Consider the following 23,734-nt stretch of genomic DNA (forward strand, 5'->3'; position numbering starts at 1 on the left):
TGTATGAAGATGGTTAAATGCTATAGGATTTCTCCCTTTCTAGCACCGTTGACGGAGTTCACATTTGGATGGAGCCACATATTTTAGAGCCCTGTTTTTCTCTCTTGGCTCCTTTGGTGCTGAGCTTACTTCTTCTGCAGTCAGTGGAGAGCTCAGACGAGCTTCGTCCTTGTGTGCTGATGGAGCTTGGGGCATGCAAGCCACCTGATACTGGTACTTTCTCAGCACCTGTGCTTGCTCTACTAAGGAACGGCTGTAGTTCCAAAAGGTTGGGCTGCTGGAAGGAGAGCTGGAACATGAACTTGCTGAAATGACATTGAACAGTCATAAAATTATCACCAAGTAACCACAGAAGCAACACTACAGGCAACAGGTCACTATATTAAGGCTTCGACAGGAGAGACGTGCTCATGAATTATCATAAATACATACACCAAAATCTGTCTGCATAAACACTGATTTCATCTTTATATTAATAAGGCACTGTCCCTATCCCAGACAAAAACTGCCTGCCGGTAATTCACCACCTTTAGCTAAACTGTCTTCTCCACAAAATATCCCTCTCATCGAGGTGATAAAGCCCTTCAACTCATTATAGTCTACTATACACAACAAATGCTACAGAGATTATTAGTATATCTATAATATAGACTAGTACTTCAGCAGCTCTCTTTCTGTGCAGGAATCTTTTCCAACTTTTCTCATCCACTCCTCATCAATAAAACCAACATCCCCCCCTTGCCAAGCTTTTCAGGCTACATGAAGTTATTTATGTACCCAATTGAAGTCTACGCTGTTTCTCTTCTTCGCTTCGAAGGTACTTTTGCAGTGACTTGCGGTCTGTGATTTCATCATCTTGACTCATACGGGAATTATACCGCATTGGTGAAAAGTGGCAACGAGACCTTAGCCCGGTGCTTTCCACTGGCCCAACACTTGAGGCATATGGTGAACCAGTAGAAGAGCTGAAGCTGGAAAGCTTTGGGAAACAAAAGTGAACAGTTGCGTCACACGAGGAAAGTGAGAGTTCCATTTTGACTTTATAAACTAAATGAATAGATCGACTCAACATAAGAATTGATTACTCTGCTGATTGCTGCTATAAAATATGCTCTCGTTTGGGGGAAGGTTTTTGCTATTTTGTAGTTACATTCTAGTTTCTTATTTTTGCTTTGCTCTGAAACGAACTAGCTACTCTAAAACAAATAAATTAACACCAGGGAAAGAGGATGAATACTGACAAGACAAATTTCATCTGCTTTGCAAACAAAGCGAACACACACACAGGACCCTCCACTGCCGGCCGCACACCTCCAATGGCTTACAGCACAACACAAGGACACGATAAGCAAAGCCAAACCGTTCCCCTTGAAGCCACCTTGGTCATTACCTTACTGTAGCTGCTGCTTGGTGAATAGGTTAAAGCACTGCTATAAGAAGCGCTGTTGCTTGACAGAGCCTGCCGCTGAGGGCTGTACCCTGAGATACAACCAGAAGTAAATTTTGGACTGGCCCTGAAGGGCCAGGATGGGCTGTAACTCAGCACAGTTTGACCCTGGACTCTAGGAGAAGGCGTAGAAGAAGGGACTTTCTTCGCTGCCAGCTCATGTGCTGGAATTATTTGTACCGCTGCAATAAGCAAAAAAAACCACAATCAGCACTGTACATGCAGCAGCCCAGAACTCTCCTCCTCACTTTAAATACACAGCAAAACACACATACACAACTCTCTTCCCTTAAGGAAATTCTATGACACTAAAAAGATTATTCTAGTCTGACCCCTACAGGATTCAGCAGTCAACCCCAAAGACATAAAAATCAGAAAACTGAGACACGTGATCATAATGCAATACAAATTCTACAATTTAAAATTTCAGTTAAATTCTACCAAGCACCTTTGCATAGCCCGAGGCAATTATGTAACTTATTTGGTCAGCTACTCTACCTGCCTGCTTCATGTGTCTTTAGCACATCTAATGTCTCATTTACCTGTGCAAACCCAGATATTACACTCCTCAGAGCAACTGCTCTCTAGTCTGTCATTTTCAGACTGCACACTAAGGTCTCTTCTCTCTTTCTAATTTGGCTCTCTTCAGTCAGTATGATGACAGTAGGATATCAAATTTAAATACAAACCTATACACTCTGCCTTGTTCTCAATCCCATTTATAGGTTACAAATTCCTTGTCCAGCTTCATAAAGTTTAAGTCTCTCTCACTGCCCTTTAACAGCCCACTCTCCTTTTCTCCTTTTGTACTGGTTGTTTCCTCTCCACTTCTCCCCTTAATTGCTCATCAATTTATCACTTTTATTTTGAATTTTTATAGGCTGCAGTTAGTTCATTTTAATGCTCTTGTCAGATGAGGTAACTGAGAACTCACTTCACTAAAGATTCGTGGGCTTGAGAAAGACACCATCTTTAAAAAAAGTATTTATAATTTATAACCCCTACCTGCATTCTGCATCCCTAGAAGGATCTGCTGTCTGCGAGTCATGACCAAGGTAGTTGGTGCCATTGTGTACTTGAAGTACATCCAAAAATCAAATAAGGCATTCAGACTGAACAGGGACACAAGCGCAAGCTCTAGAACAAACACAAAGGTTTTTATCATGCCAGACAGCATAAACAGGAGTAACAGTAAATGATCTGAGAAAACAAGTTTATACACAAATCAAGAATAGTTTATTGTTAGGGCTACCAATAACTGCCAGTCTGAGCACGGACGTAAGACAACTTCTTTTTATGCAAGAACCATTAGAGATAAATTTCCTTTCTATACTGAAATTCAGTTGTGTTTGTCTTCTGCCAAACCTTCTGTCACTCATTACCTGACATTGCTCTCACTCTTCTTCCTTTTCATCCGCTAATAGTATTAGATACAATTACTTTTGAGCCTACTCATTTGAAACCAAATTTGATTATTTGGTAATGTCCTGCAGCCCTACAATACAACACAGCGCTACTATTTCAACTATTCCCCAAAGCCTTATTGCACACATTAAACACATTTAAGGTAGGAAACCTGTTCTTCACACTCTTTCTTACTTGTCACTAAAATGATGAAATTCCAACAGCACCAAAAGGGATAAAGGAAAACAAAATGAAGCTTGGTTATTAAAAAACAACAACAACAAACCCCAAACCTTAAAAATGCTCTCCCCAGCAAGAAATATGAAGGCTGAAACCTTCCCTCCTCCCTAAAACTAATTCACATGCTGTGACAACTCACCAATATACCAGAGCGGCCAAGATGCGATGTTGTAATAGGAACTTATAAGTTTTCCAGTCCTAAAAAGAAAAGGAAGAAGTGATCAATTTAACAGTAACTGGGTTCTATGAAATATTTAAGCATACACAAAGTAGAATGCTTTACTTAGTTGAGTCAGATATAACAATCAACATACATGTCAGTATATATCATCCCCCCAACAGACATATTAAGGAGGCCCCAGGCCCAGACCACTTTCCGCTCTTCAGCCTCCCTCCTAATCTTCACAGTCCTGTCAAGGAGCGAAGCTGCAGAAATCTGTTCTGCCGCCATTGTCTGCAACAGGAAGCACACAAAGAAAGTTAAAGATTGAAAATTTATATACAGTTAGATTCTCACTCTGTACAAGACCTTTAAAAAAGTAAAAAAGCAAAAAGAAATTACATAAAAGGACTTCACATTGAGGTACCAAATCGTGTGTAGTGTTAAGAATGAGCTTCAGTGGTTTAAAAACAAAAAACAAAAAACAAAAACAAAAAAAAATCGCAAAACAATATTCCTCTTATAAACTGCATAAGCACTGTCACCTCTTCACAGTGAAACAGTTTCCATTTTCTCCACTGAGGTACAGAGGACAGAAAAGAGAGCCAGATTCCAACAGCGTTTTTGAGAAACAGCATTTTTCGGAATGCTGAGGCAACACTGCCTTCTCCAAGCAAGGAAAACAGACCAAGAAAACATCTTGCACAACCTGGCAGTTTTCCTACTGAAAACACCCACCTATCTCCTTCTGTCAGCTCAGGACAGCTCTATACCCTCCCCACACCCTCCCCCCTTTACACCATAAAATGCCCTATGTAACAGAAATAACGCTTCCTACATATTCTACTCCTCTCATCACAAGAAACTATCATGCCCCTCCCCTAGCCACCTGCTTTAAAACTTCTCAGGTACTTCATCGCTGACGACAAACACAAACCACGAGCCTCCTAGTACAAAGACTTTAACTGAAATAAGGCTATTCCCTACCAAGAAAAATTACACCGCCCACACCCTACCACCATGCACAACTCTTCCCACACACACCACACTCTAGCACACACCATGCCACACACACACACACACACACACATACGCGGGCGCGCTTGTCACCCGCCGGCAGCCCGCCGCACTCCCAGGCCTCGCTGCCAGGCCCTGAGTTGCCAGCGACACCGCCGCTCCGCTCCGCTCCACCCCCGAGGGCGCCGCGGCCCAGGCCCAGGCCCAGGCCCCGCCCGCCGCCCCCACCGCAGCCGCCTCCAACGATTGGTCGCGCGGACGTGACGTCACCGAAGCAGTTCTGCGGGGGGGGGGGGGCGGTGCGGGGGGGAACGCCGTTGCCGGGGAGATGCCGTTAACGGCTGGGGGGCGGGGGGCGGGGGAGACGACTCCGCTTTTGAAAAACAACGTTCGCCCGTGCACAGCCCGGCAGCTTTCCTACTGAAAACCCCCGCCCGTGTCCGTCTCCAGACCCTCCGCACACCCCCCCGCCTTTACGCCACAAAATGCCGCACACAACAGCAGTAACACTGGCCACTTTCCCTGCTCCTCCCATCAGCGCAGGAAACTGCCACGCCTCCCCCGGCCACAGGCTTCAAAACCTCTCAGCTACTTCGTCGCTGAACACAAACATACAAGAGTTACCTCAGAAAACACGCGGTTTAACTGAAATGACAGGATTTCACACGCACAGCCCTCTCCCACCTCCCACCACCCTAGACCTTTCCCCACACACCCCCCACTTTGGCACACACCATGACACACACGGACACTTGTCACCTGCCAGCGGACCGCCGCGCTTCCAGGCCTCGCTGACAGGCCCTGAGCACGCACGCCCCGGCTCCCCCGCAGCCAAACCCCGCCGACCACAAGCAGACTCGGCCCCGCAACGAGCAGGCGCCCCGGGAGGGCGGCGACACCGCCGCTCCGCTCCGCTCCGCCCCCGAGGGTGCCCAGGCCCCGCCCCAGGCCCAGGCTCTGCCCACCGCCCTCACCGCAGCCGCCCTCACCGCAGCCACCTCCAACGATTCGTCGCGCAGACCCGTGACATCACTAGAGGCAGTTCTGCGGGGGCGGGGACGCCGTTGCCAGGGGGACGCCGATCCCAGCCGGATGCCGTTGCCAGGGGAACGCCGATCCCAGCCGGACGCCGTTGCCAGGGGGACGCTGTTGCCAGGGTGACGCTCGCGCAGCCGCCCCGGGCGCCCCGGCCGATGGCGCCCACCCGACCCGGCCGCAAGTGGCACCAGGCGCCATGGTGGCCCCGGCGCGGCGGCCACGATGCCCCCCGCACCCTGCTGCCCGCCTTGGCCGCCACCAGCCGTGCCCACACCCGGCCGTACTCTTCCCCTGCTCGGCTCCCACTACGGCCGCGTGCGGGCACACCACCCGGCTGCCCCATGCCAGAGCCTGGCCAAATGTGTTGCTCCTGCCTGCAAACCTCACCACGAGGAGCAGGGAGGAATAAAAGCACCGCTGGCTGCAGAAAGGGAGCACAACGAGTTACAGCAGACCGCTCTGTGAGCGCGGGCCAACGGACAACCTCAGCTGCTCCAAAACCCTTCCTGCCTTTGCCTCAGATCCCAAGCACCAACCTGAAAGTAAAAAAGCCTAAAAAAGGAGATTAACTACAAGCCTAGACCGCACAGTTATCGATAAACACAGTGTCTAACGCTTCGCCACTCTGTGCAGTGTGCTGTAGGTGACCCTGCTTGAGCAGGGGGGGTTGGACGAGATGATCTCCAGAGGCCCCTTCCAACCTTCACCCTTCGATGATTCTGTGATGGGCGTTTTCTCTCGCAGCTCCTGCTGTGGGGGTAATGGAAAATGTGTGGAGGACAAAGAGGCTAGAAGCTGGTCTGAGGTGCGGATCCTTACCGAGGCTTGTCAGTCTGCAGAGAGAAGGGGACTCAATGCTCATGAAGTGCTGATGAAAGTCTCCCTGAGCAGGCGCTCAAGCAAAGCTCCTGCATTTGCAGATGCGCACGTACCAGATGGAACGATGAAGCCTGGTCCTCCAGAATCGCCATTGCTAGTGAGGGGCCGTAGGCTTTGCCCTGACTTGGGCTTGCTAGAGTGTCAAGGTGGAGCAGTGTGGCACTTGGAGGAGGCTCTCCTTCAGCAGCTTAAAGGCCTGCCAGCTTTCCTGAGCTCCTTTGCCCTTCTGAGCTGCCTCCCCTGGCGTCCCCCTAGCAGGTCTCTGCAGAAGGGGAAGCCTGCTCGCCTCAAGGCCAGCCTCTGGGCTCTGCTGCCCTCCTTCCTACCTGCCCTCGGTCTCTGCAACTCCACTAGTTCCCAGGTGCTACAGCCCAGGTGGCCATGGACGCTGCTGGCACCAAGCCTCCGGGGCGGCCGCTTCCCCTTCTGGCCCTGGGCACCTGCCTTCTTCCCCTCACACCCACAAAAGCCCAGCACTCAAGGGCACCCAAGACACACACAAGAGCTGGCAGTTCCCTGCCACCATGCAGCCAGCACTGGGCCCCAGCAAGGGGGGCCCAGGCTCAAGCACTTCCTCCCCTCAGAGGCGTACAGCAGCTTTTTCCTCCTCTCCCCACAGGCCCCCCGGCCCCAGGACATGCGTTGGCCATGGCAGGGCCCTCTCCATGCCTCTCCCCAGCACCAACAAGACGCAGCACACCCCTAGGCCACAGCCACCACAGCTGCAGCCAAAGAGCTAGAGCACGACCGCGGCGGAGAGCTGCCCTGGCAGCAGCCCCTGAGCCCTGACTCCTCAGCTCTGCTCTTCAGGCCTCTCCAAAGCTCCCACGCTGCAAACGGACAAGCTCACCACACACCCATCCAAGAGCCACCTGACTTGGGGCAGTTGGTTTAATTCAGCTTCAGAGAACTTCCTGGGTGCTCGCGTGGCTCACAAGTAGTGCTGGTGCTGCTGCTGCTGCTCCTGCTGCTACTTGGCTGTGTCTCTGCACACAGCTCTTCTAACCCCTGGGAAGAAGGTAGAAATGAACAGGCTGTGTTCTGCCCCACTAGAAAGGCTGAGAAAGTCTGCAGAGTAGTGCAGGCTAGTGTTCGCTGATGGTTTTGCTATATTGACTGTCATGGGACTTGAGACCTTGTTTGGACACTGCTAATCTGTTGTGAACCAAGACTGGGGGGTACCTGTGTCCAGTATTCAGCAGTCATGGAGAGCTTTGCAAAGGGGCACACCAACACTGGAAGCATCCCTTTGCGCTCAGCTACTCAGATTTTGCAGGTGCCACTGTTGAAGGCCATTCTCAGCACTCAACAGCTGCCCCTTGGCTGGAAGGCAAGGCTGAGCCCAGGCCAGCCCTGTGGCTTGCTCATGGGGCAATGGGGCTGCAGCCACACTGACACCTTGTCTCTCTCGCTCGGCCTCAGACCCCTCCTGCTTCTCTCCTCCCCTACTCCCTCAACCCTGCTCCCATTTGCAGAAACAGCCCTTCAGCTCCACAGCAGTGCTGGGCATTTGCTGGGGGCTGAGGAGAGGGACTTAGTGACAGGCTTTAACCCATATCAAGCCCATGTCAGGAAAAGTCACAGCACGCTCTAGGCAGCACAGTGGCTCCGGGATTACAAGTGGCACCCCTTGCTGCCTCACTGCCCCTCAGTTCTGCCAGGCTTCTCCTGGAGCTGCCACATACCTGCCCTGTCTTGCAAGGCCCCTCTTGATCAGCCTGCCTTCTCATCTCTTCCTCCATGCGGGAGAAGTAAATATTCAGGATCAGTTCCTTATCTTCTTTCACATGGTATTTGATAAATTCCTGAATACTGGGCTTTTCTTCAACCAGATTCTCAGCACCCTGCTGCACCTGCAAGACAACTCCACACTGTGCAATGTGCCCCACTTCCAAGTCCACTCCGCTGCTCTCCACATGTTCCTCATCAGCATCTGGAGACTGCAGGACCTCGGCAATCACCAGGCCCCTGGCTCTGGCTTGGCCTGGGCCCCCCGCCGGACAACGGCTGCTGCAGGCAGGGACTCTGCAGCCCCAGCTGCAGAAGAGCAAGGGGCTCCACAACATTCCCCAGCTACATCACAGCCTGAGCAGGGTTCCCTGCCTTTCCCATGGGATCAGTCTCCGATGTCTCCTGCTGCCAAGTAAATTGTGGAGGGCATTGCCACTTCCAGGAGCAGCAAGTGCGGGCTTCAACATGGCGGTTTTCTTGAAGGGAAGGTTACTTACACTCTCCTTTGAACCTTGTTTTGAACCTTCCTGTCAGCATCCTTTTGCCCCAAAGGAAAGCTGAACAAGGCTGAATATCCCTTTCTTGTTTGCACCAAGCATCTCAATAATCACGCAGCTAAGCAGAAACTGCCCATCTTCTATCACAGAAAGAACCAGAAATTCCACTGCCACCAGAAAGAGGACCCCAGTGGCTCTACAGGCGTGTTCATGGAGAGTGCAGCACTGAGAGATGCATTGTAAAACTAGAGCACCGCCTTTGAACTCAAAGCCCTGGACAAAGTCAGCCAGGGCTCAGAGAAGGGCACTGGAAGGGCTCTTGTACAACCAGCAACCACAGGACAATGCATTTGCAGAATGCAGGCTAGCACAAGAAGGACCCCAGTCAGGAACACTTACCACTCCTGTGTTCTGATGGCCTACATTCACAGGCTGTGTAGCACGTACCCTAGCTTCTGGATGTGGTTTCTTTCCACCTGCTGCTGCATTCTGTGCAGAGCACTGTGAGGAGACTGGGAATGGACTACAAATATACACACGGGGAGGTGGTATGAGCAGAGGGGGAGTAGGATCTCCACTCCCCCCTCACAAGCTGGGCACCTGCTTCTGCAGCAGAAGGCAATGCTGCAGCAGAAGCACAGGGGTTCCACTGACTGCAGGTACATCAACAGCCGTGAAGACTACCCCCAAATAAAACACTCAGGGCTGCACATCATGCCCGAAAGAGAGCTCTAAGCTCACCCACAGCATGACTTTCTCTCCATGCAGTGAGGATACAAGCAGGGTCATCTACAGGACAGGCTCCAAATCATACCACTACCCCTGTCCTGCCACATGCATTAGCCACTGCTCCATGGCCCCAAAGACTGTGTTCAGGGATGGGCAATGGATGGTTGCTGGGCTCCCAGTGTCAACGAAGGAGAAAGGCATCAAGGCAGTCAAGCACAAAGCTCTGAGCAGGTGGGAGCCAGCACAGAGCTCTGAAGAACCCTTCCCCACAGACAGAGCCCATATGAAGGCAGAGCATGCGTGCAGGTCACTGGGACTCAGTCGCTGGGAAGCCTTGCTCCCAAAGCACTTTCAGAGCAGCCTGCCCCAGCTCTGGCACTGCAGCCCTAACCAACCTGTGCTGGGTGGCTGCTCCCTTCATCAGGCAGGGGGAAAGAAGCAAGGCAAAGTACTCACGTTGGAAAAATACTTGGAAGAGGAGTAGAGGACAAAAAAGGAGCCGCTCTAGTGGCTGTGAACATTGATTCCCTCATCACCTTCATCTGCAAAGGTGAGAAAGAGAGGTGAGATGCTGCCAAGGAAAGGCTCTTGCTGCTCACAAGGGCAGCCCATGTTTCCATGCTTCAGAGAAGAAGCTGACTCTCAGAATTGCAGAAACAACCCTTGCTCTTGCTCTGCAGCCCCTCCATTCTACACAACAACAGCTGTGGGGGAACAGGGGAGAATGGCTAAAAGCTCTGGTAGGCTTTTGTCAAGGGCAAGAGCCAAGAGTCTGAGTTAAGAGAGCAGTTCCTGCCTATAGAGAATTCAAGGGAGCCCAGGGGAAGGCAGCTCTCTAAACTCAAGGGAAATGTGTCGGTCAGCCTGCTAGGGAGGATGAGAGAGAGCAGTGGGGGCTGCAATACATCTGTTTTACCAGGAGGAAACGTTTTTCTCAGTCCCTGCGCTCATCCTTTCCCTAAACCTTCCTGTCAGCACCCTTTTGCTCTGAAAGGCAGCTGAGCAAGGCTGAACATCCCTTTCTTGTTCAGACCAAGCATCTGAATAATCACACAGCTGAGCAAAAACTCTCCATCTCGTATTACAGAAAGGCTCAGTGCTTCCATGGCCACCAGAAAGAGCAGTGTGTTCATGGAGAGTGCAGGAGTTACAGATATATTGTAAAACTAGTGCACAAGTGGCATTTCTGAAAGCAAAGCCCCAGGGAAAGTCCGACAAGGCTAAGCAGAACCCATGGGAAGGGCCCTTCTACAGCCAGTGCCCACACCACGATGCTTTGGCAGAAAGCAAGCTGGCAAAAGAAGGACCTCCATCAGGAGCACCTACCTCTCTTGACTTCTGATGGCCATGTACAGGCCACGCAGCTGCTGCTCGAGCTTCTGGCATTTGCGTCCTCCTGCCCAGTAATTCCTTCTTCGCAGAATGTGAGTGAATTCCTGGCAGCATGCTGCAAATACACACCGCGGGGATGTGTGCCACAGGACACTCAGGACTGCACAACATGCCCAAAAGAAAACTCGAGGAGCCCACAGTTGAGACTTTTTCTCCAGGCACCAAGGAGAGCAGCAGCGTCAGCTCCAAGGACAGGCTCCAGCACACACCATTACGTGCTGTCCTGAGCACTCCAGTAGCCACTGCTGTGTGGCCCCCAAGGACAAGCTTTCTTGGAAGCTTCAGAAATGGAACCGGGAATAACTGCTCCGTCCCTTGCAGTCCTTCTCTCTTCAGGCACTTATGTCCCTCCTTCCCATCCTCTTCAAAGAGCCCAAACAACCTGTCCTTGCCTCTAAGGGCTGCCTGAGCCAAGGGCACATCCTTTCAAGCCTGCTGCTCGCCACCCCTGACTGCTGCCTGGAAATGACCTTCCTTCCTCCTTGCTGCTGGCAGTCAAAGGAAGGGCATTGCCCAAGGGGAAACACCACAGCTTTGGGGAGATATTCACCTAAGGCACTCCTCCCCTCCAGCAGCATTCCCTGCAGCCCTCTCTTCCACCTCACTCCTCTCTACTAGGCTGCTCACCACAGCTCTACATGCCTGGAGACATTGTTGGCAAAGGATTCTGTGGCAGCAGGTAGAGGCTCTCTCTCACCTGAAACAGGGCCCTCCTGCCTCTTCCAGGCCCTGCATGTATGTGCACACACATAGACTCCCCTTTGCATTCACATCCACTAACTCTGCACAAGTGTGTGTCATGCTTCAGTGACACACAGAGATGCCAGCCAGTGGGGTGTAGTCACACTCTGTTGGTGCCAGCCACCAGAGGGGACTTCAAAGGAAGAAAAGGGCTCCTAGCTCCCAAAATTCATCCACAACTCTTCAAACAGCCTCTGCTCCTTGGCCTTGCTGCCAGCAGGGCTCCGATTTCACTTTGACATACAAAGCTCGATCCTGTCCTGGCCACAAAAGACATCCTCCGCCTTTCCTCCTGCCTAACTGCATACTCACAGGTCTGAGCAAACAACGCACACCCTGCGGCAAAGCTCACACCAACACCTCCCTCTTCACAAGGCTTGACAAGAGCATGCAGACTTTTCCTCAGCCTCCAAAATTGCCCTGAGACACCCAGCACTGCTCTCCGCAAATGAGCAGCATCCACATTTATTTCACCTACGCGCTAGGAGAAAAGGCCCTCCTCTTCCCAAAGGACCACTTACATTGACTTTCCCAAAGGTCTGGAAGCTGAAAGCAGAAGCAGCAGCGGAAAGAAGCCAAGAGCAGGCTCTGACAGGCACTTGCTCCGGGCTGCCCAGCCAGCAAGTCTGCAGCATGAGGCCTAGTCCTCATGGCAGAGTTTAAAAGGCATTCAGGCGGCACGGCTCCCTTCTGCCGGGGAGGGCGGCAGGGCTGTGTGAGCAGGGTGTGCGTGCAGCCAGGTGTGCCCAGGGCTGTGCCTGAGAGCAGTGTCCTGGGAGGTCAGGGTGCCCAGGGCCATGCCTCTGCCACCTGCGATGGTCAGCACTCAGCCTGCCTGGGCAACTGCCCGCAGGGCTGCAGGGAGAAGCCGTGGGGGGAAGGAGCAGCCCACAAAAGGGCAGGATCACAGTGCCCCAGAGCGGGGGCTGCGTGGGGCAAGGCTGCTCAGAGCTGATGCTAAGCCCCAGGAGCTTGCCCGGAGGAAAGTCAAGGCAGGGACGACTCCACAGGGAAAGAGCTTTCATGAGTGTTGGCTTTCTGTTCCATGCTGTTTTTTGGGGGGAAGGGAAAAGGAGGTGCCAAGGCTGGAGAAGAGCTGAAGACTGGGGAGGCTGCTGAAGGGTCAGCAGGTCTGTGAGGAAGCTCAGAAAGTGCTTTTGCCCCTGCTCTGCCCACCCCCAGCAGCAGCAGCAGCAGCAGCTCTGCTGGCCCCAGGAGCCTTTTTGGAGCTGCTCCTTGGCACCTGCCAAGAGGTGGGTGCCCCGAAGCAGTGCCCTGCTGCCGGGAGGGATCTCTGGGGCACAGACAAGTGCCCCAGAAGTGGGCTGGGGTCTGTTGGCTAAGGCAGGCAATAGACGCAGGAGAGGGCATTTGGTGCCAGCAGGAAAAGCTGCAGGCGGTGGAGCCATGGTGCGAGAAGGGGAAGAAGGTAGAGCAGAAGTGCGGTGGGAGGGAGAGTTAGGGAATTTAGCTCTCTTCCCCTCAGTGCAGACGTTTTCTTCCCAGAAAACCCCACATGGCCTCTGCCAGCCCGCAGAGCCTCTGCCCCACAGGCCCCAGGGCCAGGGCAGGCACTACCTTCTCTGCAGACAGACCTGTGACCGAGGAGAGGGTCTGACTCCAACGAGATGTTACTCCAGCCTAGGCCTCTCTTGCAAAGGCTGGAGCAGCAGCAAGTACACGGAGATTCTGCTTGCAGAGTGCAGCTCACTAAGTGCTTGAGGCCAGCGTTCCGAGAGATGCTGGTGCTTCAGCACAGTCTTTCTAACACAGGCTGGAACAGCAGCAAGTAAATGCAGAACCGCAAAGAATGCAGTGATTGCCCCAACAGGGTCTTCTTCCAGCAGCCTGGGGACTGGGAGCTTCCTCAGCCAGAGGCAGGAGCCACAAAGACTTTGCCCGCTTGGTCCTTCCAGAAGCGCACCCTCACCTTGGGCTGAAAGCACACCGTCAACCTGTGGCAGGGTCACATGCGCCTCCTTGCTTGGCTTCTCTCTTCCTCTTCAAAGCACTTCTGCTGGGCTTCTTCTCACCTCTGCACGAGAAGGAGATGCGGCTTTCAGCGACCTCTCTCTTGCCTCTCCTTCCTGACCAAGAGCTGTTCACTCACAGCCTGCCCCGGTCTATGCAAAGTTCAGATGTGGTCATTTTCTCCCCAACAGCCCTCACTCCTCCTGCAGCAAATACCCTCTGGCACTTTATTGCCCGGCCATTCCCTGTGCTTTGATCCTTCTGTAGCTCTTATTTGGGGAGCCTAAAACATGGAGAGGAATGAGTGGTTCTGGTTTTGGTTTGTTTGAAAAGATTGATCCCTACCAGAAGCAAGCAAGGCAGAAAGACATCTTGGGCTGGCGTTTTCCTCCAGACCACGTTTGTCACAGCAGAGAGTCAGCTGCCTGTATGGGAGCATGATTTGGATCGGAAAAGGGCACGGAATCTCCTCATCACAAAGGCCTTAAGCCATACTGGGGAGCCAAAGCCCTCAGGGAAAGCCCACAATTTTCTCAGCCTGGTCTTCAAGTATGGCCTCAGAAGGCAAGCGGGCCTCTTGGCATGCTGGGCTGCCACCTTCAGCAGGAGCACTCCTGAAGGGGTTGAATTCTTGCTTTTCTCTTTACTCACACACTTTTGAGAAGAAAACAAGAACTCCCCGACAGTGTCCCCTGCCACACTGAGACAACTGTGGCTCCTACAGGCTCCATTTGCACAACCGCCCAGGAAGAGTCTGCATAGGTATTGTAAGAGAAGGAAAGCTCCTCAGATCCACTGGAGATGTGGGCCTTCCACTTGTGTATGCAGTGTGCTTCCCAGGCTCCGACAAAGGAAAGGCAGACTTCATGCACCCTGAGAGCTCCTGGAGAGACAACACAGCAGGGCCAGCAAGCAGACGGGCTCTGCTGGACCTCTGCCTTAAAAAGAAGGGAAGGCTGCATGCGGATATCAAGACTGGCAGCAACCTTGGCTGCAGTGGCCGTGAGAGTGTGGAGCTGAGGATCCTGAGAGGATGGAAGAGCACAAAATGTGGGATGCCAACACTAGACTGCAGCAGAGCAGACTTTGGCCTCTACAGGCAGCTGTCTAGAAGAACCCCATGCCAGAGGCTCCCAGAAGTAAGAGGGAAATCAAAGAAAGCTTCTTTGGTTTGAGTCCCAGAGTTCCTCCTCCAGGCTGTGTCCACTTCTGGGCTCCACAACACAAGAGAGACGTGGAGATACCAGGTGGAGTCCTGCCCCAGAAGGGCTGCTAAGATCAGGAAGGGAGTGGAGCGTCTCTCCCACAGGGAACGATGGAGAGAGCTGGGCCTGTTCAGCCTGGGGCAGAGAAGGCTGAGGGAGGGGAATCTCAGCAATGTGTATAAATAGCTGCAAGGTGGGTGTCGAGAGGATGGGGCCAGACTCTGTTCAGTGGAGCCCAGCGATAGGATGAGAGGCAACAGGCCAGACTGAAACCCAGGAAGGTCCATCTGAAGACAAAGGAATAAGCCTTTTCCCTGGGAGGAGTGACAGAGCACTGGAACAGGTTGCCCAGAGAGGCTGTGGAGTCTCCATGCCCGGAGACAGTCAGAAGCCGTCTGGACAGGGTCCTAGGCAAGCTGCCCTAGGTGACCCTGCATGAGCAGGGCAGGTACACTAGAGGCTCTCCAGGTCCCTTTCAACCTCAAGCGCTCTGTGATTCTGTGGTTCTGAGAGCTGAGGCCAGGTCCTGCACAGCACCGTGCACGGAGAGCTCCTGTCATGCCAGGGCTGGCTGAGTCTTGCCACGGCCCCGGCATCACTGCAGCTTCTGCTCACATGCTGACATGCTATGTGGGATGCAAGGCAGAGAGAGCCTTTGCGGAGGCTCTGTGCAGGTGTTTGGGCTGCTTGATGGCCTGGTCAGGTCGCTGTGTCCACCTGTAGATGAGGTTGAGGTGAGACTTCAGCCCAGGCTCAGCCCAGGTGGAGCAGGGCTGCAGCCTGGGTCATTGCAGGCTGCTCAGGTGCTGTCCTGCCACTGGGGCCAGGTGTGGACCCTTGTCTCTGGCATGCAGCCCTCCCCGGCGAGGCCCACGCACAGCACCCACAAGCGGGCAGTGCCAGGCCAGCGTGCACCTGACACCTTCATGTTCACCATCAACCCAGCTGTCCCTGCCCTACCTCGGGGCAGGGATCTCACCCCAGGCACCGGGGCTGCAGCTCGGCCGCCTTCCCCTCAGCACGGTCACACGGCAGCTCCTGGCCTGGCAGCAGCGCCGGCAGCAGCCGCTCTCCCAGCCCCCGGGGCTCCGCACGCTCCAGCTGGGGAAAGACGTGGCTGCGTTTGCAGAGCTCGCGGGGCTTTAGTCTCCTGGGGCTCCGGCCAGAGATGTCTGTTCCCGAGGTGCTGCAGCAGGTCAGGCTGCTTCCCGCGGCAGGAAGCCCAGCTGCAGCTGGCTCCAGTGCTGCGCCTGGCACAGCTGCATCCCAGCCCGGGGCAGGAGCTGCCAGCAGCGGCGGTCTCAGCCACAGGGGCTTTGGCTCTTCCTGCCTACCCGTAGGGCGTAGTCAGCAGGAAAGCATAGCATAGGCACGTTCTGTGAATATGATAGTGCTTGATGTTTGCCACAGCTCTTATCCATTGCTAAGCACGAGCAGTACTGACCGGGCCAGAAGGTGTGCTTTCTTGAAGAAAAGCCAAGCAGCCTTTAAGCACCGCCAGCCCCCTTGGACATCTTCAGATACTGCAGGCTCTTGTAGGTGGAAATTCATCATTCAAAGGTCGTTTCTCCAGAGACTAATTCAACCTCTTTCACAACAACTGCTCCTATGCAGTCCCTGCTTTGGGACAAGACTATTTCAAAGCAGCGAGCTCATCAGAGCAGTGCTTTTTGCTCCAGGATCTTTTGCTTGCCCAGCACTGAGCTGTTCCTCCACAGCTTTTGCAGGTTGCTGGAATGTCCACAAACCTATTGCCTAACGCTGGCATTTTTGAATGTCATCCCATGCAGTGCCATTTATTGGCCTCTGAGAATTTATCGGATCATGTGGGATGGAGGAAGACAGTGAGGGTCTTTGTGGTTGGCTTAAATACTCCTGTAGATGAGCTTTCCTGGAAGCAAGGCTGTTTCGACAGGGCAAGTTATGTGTGTGTGTTCTAAGGTGACCAACGGCGTAAGAAGATGTTGTCTCTGGGTTTAAACAAAATGTGTGGTGCATATCCAGTGGAATTTCCTTCACTCAAGAGCCCATTGAGTGATAATCAAACACAAAAAAATCAAATGTCTTCCTCTGTATGGGCCCCTTTCATTTTGAGTTCCTCTGAGGGCTTTACATCTCTCTACATTTTTGCACCATCCACTCCCAGGTACTATTTATTTCCACAAACGCTTTCAGCTATGTGTGCTGAAAAACTAACATTGGATCTTTTTCCCCTCTCCCAGGTGCAGGTGAAGTTGGAAGTGCATGTGTTGGCCTCCACACATCTACTGAAGGATCTGCAGCAAATGCAGATGTACCCCAGGACTCCACTTTCCAGGGCAATACAGAGGCATTGTGATATTCTGAGCAGAAAGGATGTGACCGGCACAAAACACTATGCAGAGGTGGTGAAAAATATTTGCTTTACACAGCATGGTAATGGTTTCCCACTAAATGGTCTGGCTGTGAGAAATCCTTGCCGCAGGCTGAACCTAAACTCCAAAGGTATTCAAAAATTGCCAGGCACACTGCACTTCCCTCTAACAAGCCTGCAGGGATATGGAGCTTGTCTGGCACCGTAAAGTCCATGTCCCTTCTCGTGCGAGTAACCAACTGGCTAACCTTTCTTCTGCAGCTTGGTGGAGCTGCCTAAGTATTTTGTATGGAAGCACATGTGTGGTCTTGCTCAAGTCAGGTGCTGCCTTTTAGCCAAAGCAGTCCCTCTGCTCCCTTCCATTCTCTTCGGGCTACAGACATGTAGCGTTTTCAGCGTTCTCTTAGCACTGAGCACATTGCTCTCGGATCTGTTCTGTGTCCCATACTTCAGTCCTCATGCACTGGAAAACCCTGTAGTGAAGCCGAATGCTTTCCGAGGGCTCAGCCAGGAGCGCTGGGCACTACAGATTGCTGCTGCTTCTGTGCGCCTCTGGAGGTGGCTGTAAAAGCACGGTCAAGTGAGAGATGTGCCAAGACAACTACGGTGTGGTTTTGTTATACGAGTTTCACTACGCCACGTTGGTTTGGAGATACCTTAATGTTGCAGAGGCTTTCAGGCACTAGACTAACCATGCTGCCACTCCGGGGACACTTCCTCTGAGAAGAAGTCCAGGGATGTTAAGATACAGGCGTGTCTGTCCCCGCCTCCTCATTCCTCAATCCTTTCTAGAAGCTGGCCTGACAGACGAGCCAAGCTTTCGGTTACTGTGACTTGCTGATCACGCCAGAGCTGTAGCCCTGCTGAAGGGCAGAGTAAAGGGTGTCTCAGTAACACGAGTTTCTCAGCGAGTTCTCTGCCGTCATCGAACACCTGCATTTGTCATCCCACAGCTGCACGCGTGCCCCTTGGAGGGCAGTGATCCCAGGCGGCTGGGACAGGGGAAGTTCCTTCCAAGGGTTGCTGAGGAAGAACGGCTGTACTTAGGGGGAGAAAGAGCTCGGAAATTCTCTTCTACCTAGGATTTCTCAGTCCCTGATAGGCAGGAGCCGTCACATGGCTTCAGTGGTGCCTGGGAGGTGACTTGCACCTCATCAGCTCCTAGGCCAGCAGCAGGCACGTGGATTTCCTCCTGGTTCTGATGCCACTTCTCCCAAAGAACCACCAACACCAGGCCCATTGCCACTTTGGGAACTTGCAAGGTCACTTCTGGTAGGCCAGGAGCAGGCCCACTGCTGCTGCTCCACTTCAGGAGGTCACTTCTGCCTCAGGACCTGACAGGACAGTGGCAGGCCCAGGATGGCAGTGCTGACTGCGACGCCACTACTCCCTCAGGTCCGGAGAGGCCAATGGCACGCACAAGGCTTTGATGCTGAGTGTGAGGGCACTTGTGCCTTGCACCTGGAAGCCTCGCAGCAGGAAAATGGTGTCAGTGCTGATAGGGAGGTGATTCCAGCCCCACCCACTTGGAAGCCAGGAGGAGGAACCTTGCTGCTGCTTCTGCTAGTGAGCTCACTTGGGCCTCAAGACCTGAGAGGCCACCAGTGGCCACAAGGCTGCTGTTAGTGCCTAGGAGGGCACAACCAGCCTGAGGAAGCAGCAGAGGTGTTGGCAAGCTCAGTACAGGAGGGGAGAGCAGCAGGTGTTGTGCAACTGCCTCCAGGAGGGCTCCACACTGTCTCCCATTGCTTCTTCATCAATGTCCTGATGAAGCAGGGACTTGGTGAGTAACCAAGGAGGGGTGCTGATACTTGGCTGTGCTGGAAAGGAGCTTTTCAGAGAAGGACCTGCGGGTTGTGGTGGGCACCAAACTGACCATGAACCAGCAACGTGCTCTGGTGGCAAAGAGCAGCCATGGTATCCTGGGCTGCATCAGGAAGAGCATTGCCAGCAGGTGGAGGGAGGCAATGCTTCCCTCCTCCTCAACACAGGTGAGGCCACACCTGGAGAGCTTGGTCCACCAGCACAAGAGAAACATGGACCTACTGGAAATCCCATTGAAATGTAAGAAAAGATTTTCCACTGCAAGAGCGATGGAACACTGGACCAAGTTGCTCAGCAGGACTGTGAGTCTCCATCCTTGCTGCTGCTCAAAATCCAACTGGACACAGTCTCGGGCAGCGTGCTCCAGGTATACCTCCAGGTATAAAAGAAAAGAGGGTGGAGGCAGATGTTCTCCAGGGGTGCTTTCCAACTTCAGCAATGCGTTGATTCAGTGATTTGGTGATGCTGCCATTTGTGAAGTCACTTGTGAGCTGCCTAGAGGAACTTTGCTTCTCCATGGAAGAACTCCTCTGTATCACAGAGCAGTCAGTGCCTCTGCAAATTACTTCTCAAGGGCTTCAACGAGGGGTGGGGGCTTTTTCTTCAGGGCCTCGTACAGGCGATCCTTGCACCAGGGAGTCCAGCTCGGCATCAGCCTGAACAGCTCACGCATCATGGTGTGGGATGTTTTCTCCGCCAGAATTCTTCGGTATTGCTCAAAGTCCAGAACGTCCCTGAGCAGGAGGTCCAGGACACCTTTCACTTCAACAACGCGTTCAATCAGCTCCACTCGGTGCCTATCGACAAAGTGTTCCCCTGGGGAGGACAGAAGCAAAGGGTTAGTCATCTGTGGACTCACTGGTGCTCTTTCAGCTGCTTCACAGGTCATGGAGCAGCAGCCACTTCACAGCAGGGTTTGCCTGAGCTAGCACGACCCAAGGAGGAAATGAACGGCACCACGGAGCACCCAGTCCTCCCTGCTATTAGTGGGTGATGGCAGTGTGTAGCTGAAAGCAGAGGCTCGTGTGAATGTCTAATTCAAGCTGGGGCTGTGCCGGGGCCAATGCTGTGTTTTAGAGTGGGTGTTTCAGCCCCTGCCCCTGGTGTTGAGGCGTTTCGCCCCCCAAAAGTCTCACCTGTCACTGCCAATATTTGAGCAGATTCTTTGGGGATTTGTTCTCTGCCCCTAAAGCCTGTGGGACAGCAAAACAGAAAAGAAATGAGAGGGGAAGCAATGGGAGGGAGCTCCAATCTTGCACGGTCGATGGGGCGCTGCAGAAGGGAGGGACAGAGCAGACACCTTTCCAAAGGAGTCTCCTTCCCTTAGGGGACTAGGACTCCCAGGCCACCTCCCAGCCTTGCGGGTAACCCTCTCTCACGGCTGCTCCCATCCCCAGCGAGCCAGTGCCATCAAGTGACAGCACAGCTAACTGCAGCCCTATCAGAGACCACCACAGCTGTGCGGTGTGAACTGGCCATGAGAAATGCTGGAGCTACGGATGATGTTCGATGAGCACCTCTGACAGGGAGGAGACATCCCATCACCTGGTTCAACCCGTATGTCTTGCTGGGAACTCACTGCATTGGAGTTTTAAGCTAATTTCAGACATAGTCATGGCAAACACACCTAATCGAGCTCATCACCCTTGGTTTGCTCTGCATCAATCACACACACGCCAACATGGCCGCCCCAATAAAACGCCAACAACACGCACATGCTAACGACACGGCTGTCCCACACACATGCCAGTGAGACACACACACGCCAAGTACATAGCCGCCCCTTTCCCAGGCAAAGACATGGACATGGTAGCCCCACGCACACGGCAGCCCCACGCACACCCATGTGCAGGGCAATTGGGACCAGTGGGACAACATCCCCCCTGCTCCCCCCCACCCCGGGGACCCAGGCGTCCAGGCACCCCTCAGCCCTCCATCCTGGGGGGCATCCAAGCAACCCCCTGGGCCCCACCACCCCAGGGACCCAGCATCCAGACACCCCACTGCCTCCCCCCACACCAGGCGTCCAGGCCTCCCGACACCCCTCTGCCCCCCCACACGAGGGGTCCAGGCGTCCGGGCCCCTCCTTCTACGTGCCCAGGAAATCCCCATCCCTTCCCCCACCAGGGGCCCAGGCGTCCGAGCACCCTCCCCCCGTCACCCGAGCGCCGGCTCGGACGCCTGGGCCCCTCGCCGCGCCCCCTTCCCTCCCCCAGGCCCAGCGATGCCGCTGCCGCCCGTGCGGGGAACTGCAATCCCAGCAGGCAGCGCGGCCGCCGAGCCCCGCCCCCTCCCTGGCGCCTCGCGGGAGCAGCCGCTGTGAGGAGGAGCCTTCCTGGCCCCGAGCCCCGGCTGCTCCGCTCCGCTCCTCAGGCCTCCCCAGAGCTGCCGCGCTGCAGGCGGGCGAGCGCGCCGCACACCCCGCCAAGAGCCACCCGGCCTGGGGCAGCTGGTTTAATTCAGCACACAAGAACTTCCTGGGTGCTCGCGCGGCTCACAAGCAGAGCTGCTGCTGCTGCCGCCGTTGTGGCTGCTGCTGTGGCCACCGCTGCTGCCCCCGGGGCTCCCACTGCCGCTTCCCCTCTGTCTGACATGTGGTCTTCGACTGCGCCTGCCCCTGGAGCTGCCGCTGTGCCCGCCACCGGGGCTTCCACTGCTGCTGCCACCGCCAGTGGATCTGCTGCTGTCCCCGCCACTGGAGCTTCCACTGCTGCTGCCGCTCTGTCTGACACTGGCACTGGAGCTGCTGCTGTGCCTGCAGCTGGAGCTTCCACTGCCACTGCCAGTGAGGCTGCTGCTGACACTGGGGCTGTCGCTCTGTCTGACAGTGGGTTTCCCAGTGCCACTGGGGCTCCCGGTGGGGCTGCCGCTCTGTCTGCCACTGGGGCTCCCACTGCCACTGCCAGTGGGGCTGCTGCCGGCACTGTGGCTGCCACTGATGCTGCCACTGCCCCTGCCACTGCTGCTCTGTCTTCTGTTGCCACCGGGTCTGCCGCTGACACTGCCACTGCTGCTGCTCTTTCTCCTGCTTGTCCCTGTCTCCGCCCATGGCTCTTCTTCCCCCTGGAGAAGGAGGCAGAAAGGAACAGGCTGTGCCCTCCTGCGGCAGAAAGGCCAAGGCCGTCCTGCTAGGGAGGACAGGGGTGCGCAGTGGGGGCCAGAGCCGGTCTCGTCTCCTGCAAGGGAAAGGCTGTTCCCTAACTCTTCCCGTGAGCCTTCCTGTCAGCACCCTTCTGCCCTGAAGGGAAGCCCAGCAAGGCTGAACATCCCTTGCTTGTTCACACCAAAGATCTAACTCATCACACAGCTGAAGAGAAACTCTCCATCTTCTAGCGTGGAAACGCCCTGCAGTTCAACAGCCACCAAGCAGAGAGCCCCAGAGGCTTTGTTGGGTTGCTCACAGAGAGCGCTGGAGAGGCAGATACATTGCAGAAGTAGAGCACAGCTGGATACTCTGAAAACAAAGCCCTGCGCAAAGCCTTCCAGGGCCCAGCAGGGCTCTTGTACAACCAGCACCCATAGCACAAGGCCTGGGCAGAGAGCAGGCAGGCACATGAAGGGCCTCAATGAGGAGCACTTACCACTCCAGACCTCTGACGGCCCTCGCTCAGAGGACATGCAGCTAGTGCTCGGGCTTCTCTCCGTTCCTTCTTCCTGCCTGCTGCTGCACTCTGTGCAGAGCACTCTGAGGTGACGGGCACTGGCCTGCAAATACACACCGCGGAGAGGTGATATGAGCACAGGGGGAGTAGGGTCCCCACCTGGCCCTCACCAGCTTCACACCTGCTCCTGCAGCAGAAGGTAATTCTGCAGCAGAAGCACAGGGCTTCCACTGACTTCAGCCACATCAGAGCATCACCCCCCACCAAAACACCTGAGGCTGCACGTCATGCCTGAAGGAGAGCTCCAGGAGCCCAGGGGAGACTCTCTCCAGGCAGTGAGGAGAGCAGCAGGGTCATCTGCAAGGACAGGCTCCAAGGCACAGCATTACCTGCTGTCCTGCCAACTACACAAGACTGCTCCGTGGCCCCAAAGACTCTGTGTTCAGGGGTGGGCAATAGGTTGTTGCTGGGCACCCAGTGTCAAAGAAGGAGAAAGGCATCAAGCATTTACACACAAAGCCCTTAGCAGGTGAAGACATCACAGAGATGATGTGGCAGAGTGGCAGAACCCTCTCCCCACCCTCAGAGCCCAGGTGAAGGCAGAGCATGCATGCAGGTCACTGCGACTGTATCCCTGCTACCTGACACTTGATGGGAATGGTCCATGTTGTAACTTTTTGTATCTGTACTACCTGATACTTGGTGGGAATAGTCTAGTGTTGTAACTTTTCAGTGCCTAAACAATACCGCTGTGTTAAGCGGGATACAAATAAGTAACTGACAAGGTCTTGGAAATCTGTGAGAAAGAACAGTGGTTGGTTACATGTAGATTCAGTGGCTTCCAGCCACAGAATCACCATGAAAAGCAGTCAACATGAAGGTCAGAAGCTGAAGAGTAGTGAAATAGCGACCTCCAAAGCCAAATGTGGCCCCCGAAATAAGTCTGCACGCATGCGCAGTATCATAGCCCGGTTATGCAACCGGGGCAGAGTTGGGCTAGACTCCCTGCACTTGCTGGCCCCAGGTGCCGGGACTCCCGCCTACCGCAAGTAATCATAAATACCGGAGTTTTTCTGAAGGAGAGAGAGGCTGCTACACAACAGAGGACCACGTTGCCTCCTCGGGGACGTCCGAAAAGATTGTGCCTGCCGACTCTCTCTCTCTCTCATCATGCAGATGATTGGGACAAGCATTGAGGTGGTCCTTCTCGAGATTAACATTGGGTCGGTCTGTTTGTAAGTATCTACTAATAAACTGCTTGCTCCTAAAGAGTGTTTGTGTATGTGTGTGTGTGAGTGAGTTTGTGCCGGCTTGCCAACCCATGCATTTGGCCCCCGGGAATCTAACTAGAAGAGGGACCCAGCCGCTGGGAAGACTTGTTCCCAAAGCACTTTCAGAGCAGCCTGCCCCAGCCCTGGCAATGCAGCCCTAACAAACCTGTGCGGAGAGGCTGCTGCCTTTGTCAGGGAGAGGGGAAGAAGGAAGGCAAAGTACTCACGTTGGA

General features: G+C 54.1%; 1 protein-coding gene across 1 annotated transcript in view; it reads right to left on the reverse strand.

The window, feature by feature from the left end:
• The window catches only part of LOC134154728 (transmembrane protein 209-like), a 39,339-nt gene that overhangs the window by 7,926 nt on the left and 7,679 nt on the right, over window positions 1-23,734 (reverse strand). Inside the window, exons 6-13 of the mRNA XM_062601406.1 lie at window positions 5,258-5,312; window positions 4,497-4,548; window positions 3,406-3,532; window positions 3,231-3,289; window positions 2,453-2,584; window positions 1,391-1,629; window positions 778-979; window positions 130-305 (exon numbers count right to left, since the gene is read on the reverse strand). Of these exons, the coding sequence (XP_062457390.1) occupies window positions 130-305; window positions 778-979; window positions 1,391-1,629; window positions 2,453-2,584; window positions 3,231-3,289; window positions 3,406-3,532; window positions 4,497-4,548; window positions 5,258-5,312 (1,042 nt within the window). The remainder of the gene's footprint in view (window positions 1-129; window positions 306-777; window positions 980-1,390; window positions 1,630-2,452; window positions 2,585-3,230; window positions 3,290-3,405; window positions 3,533-4,496; window positions 4,549-5,257; window positions 5,313-23,734) is intronic.

The sequence above is a fragment of the Rhea pennata genome, unplaced genomic scaffold (genome assembly GCF_028389875.1).
Source record: "Rhea pennata isolate bPtePen1 unplaced genomic scaffold, bPtePen1.pri scaffold_33, whole genome shotgun sequence".
Taxonomy (NCBI): domain Eukaryota; kingdom Metazoa; phylum Chordata; class Aves; order Rheiformes; family Rheidae; genus Rhea; species Rhea pennata.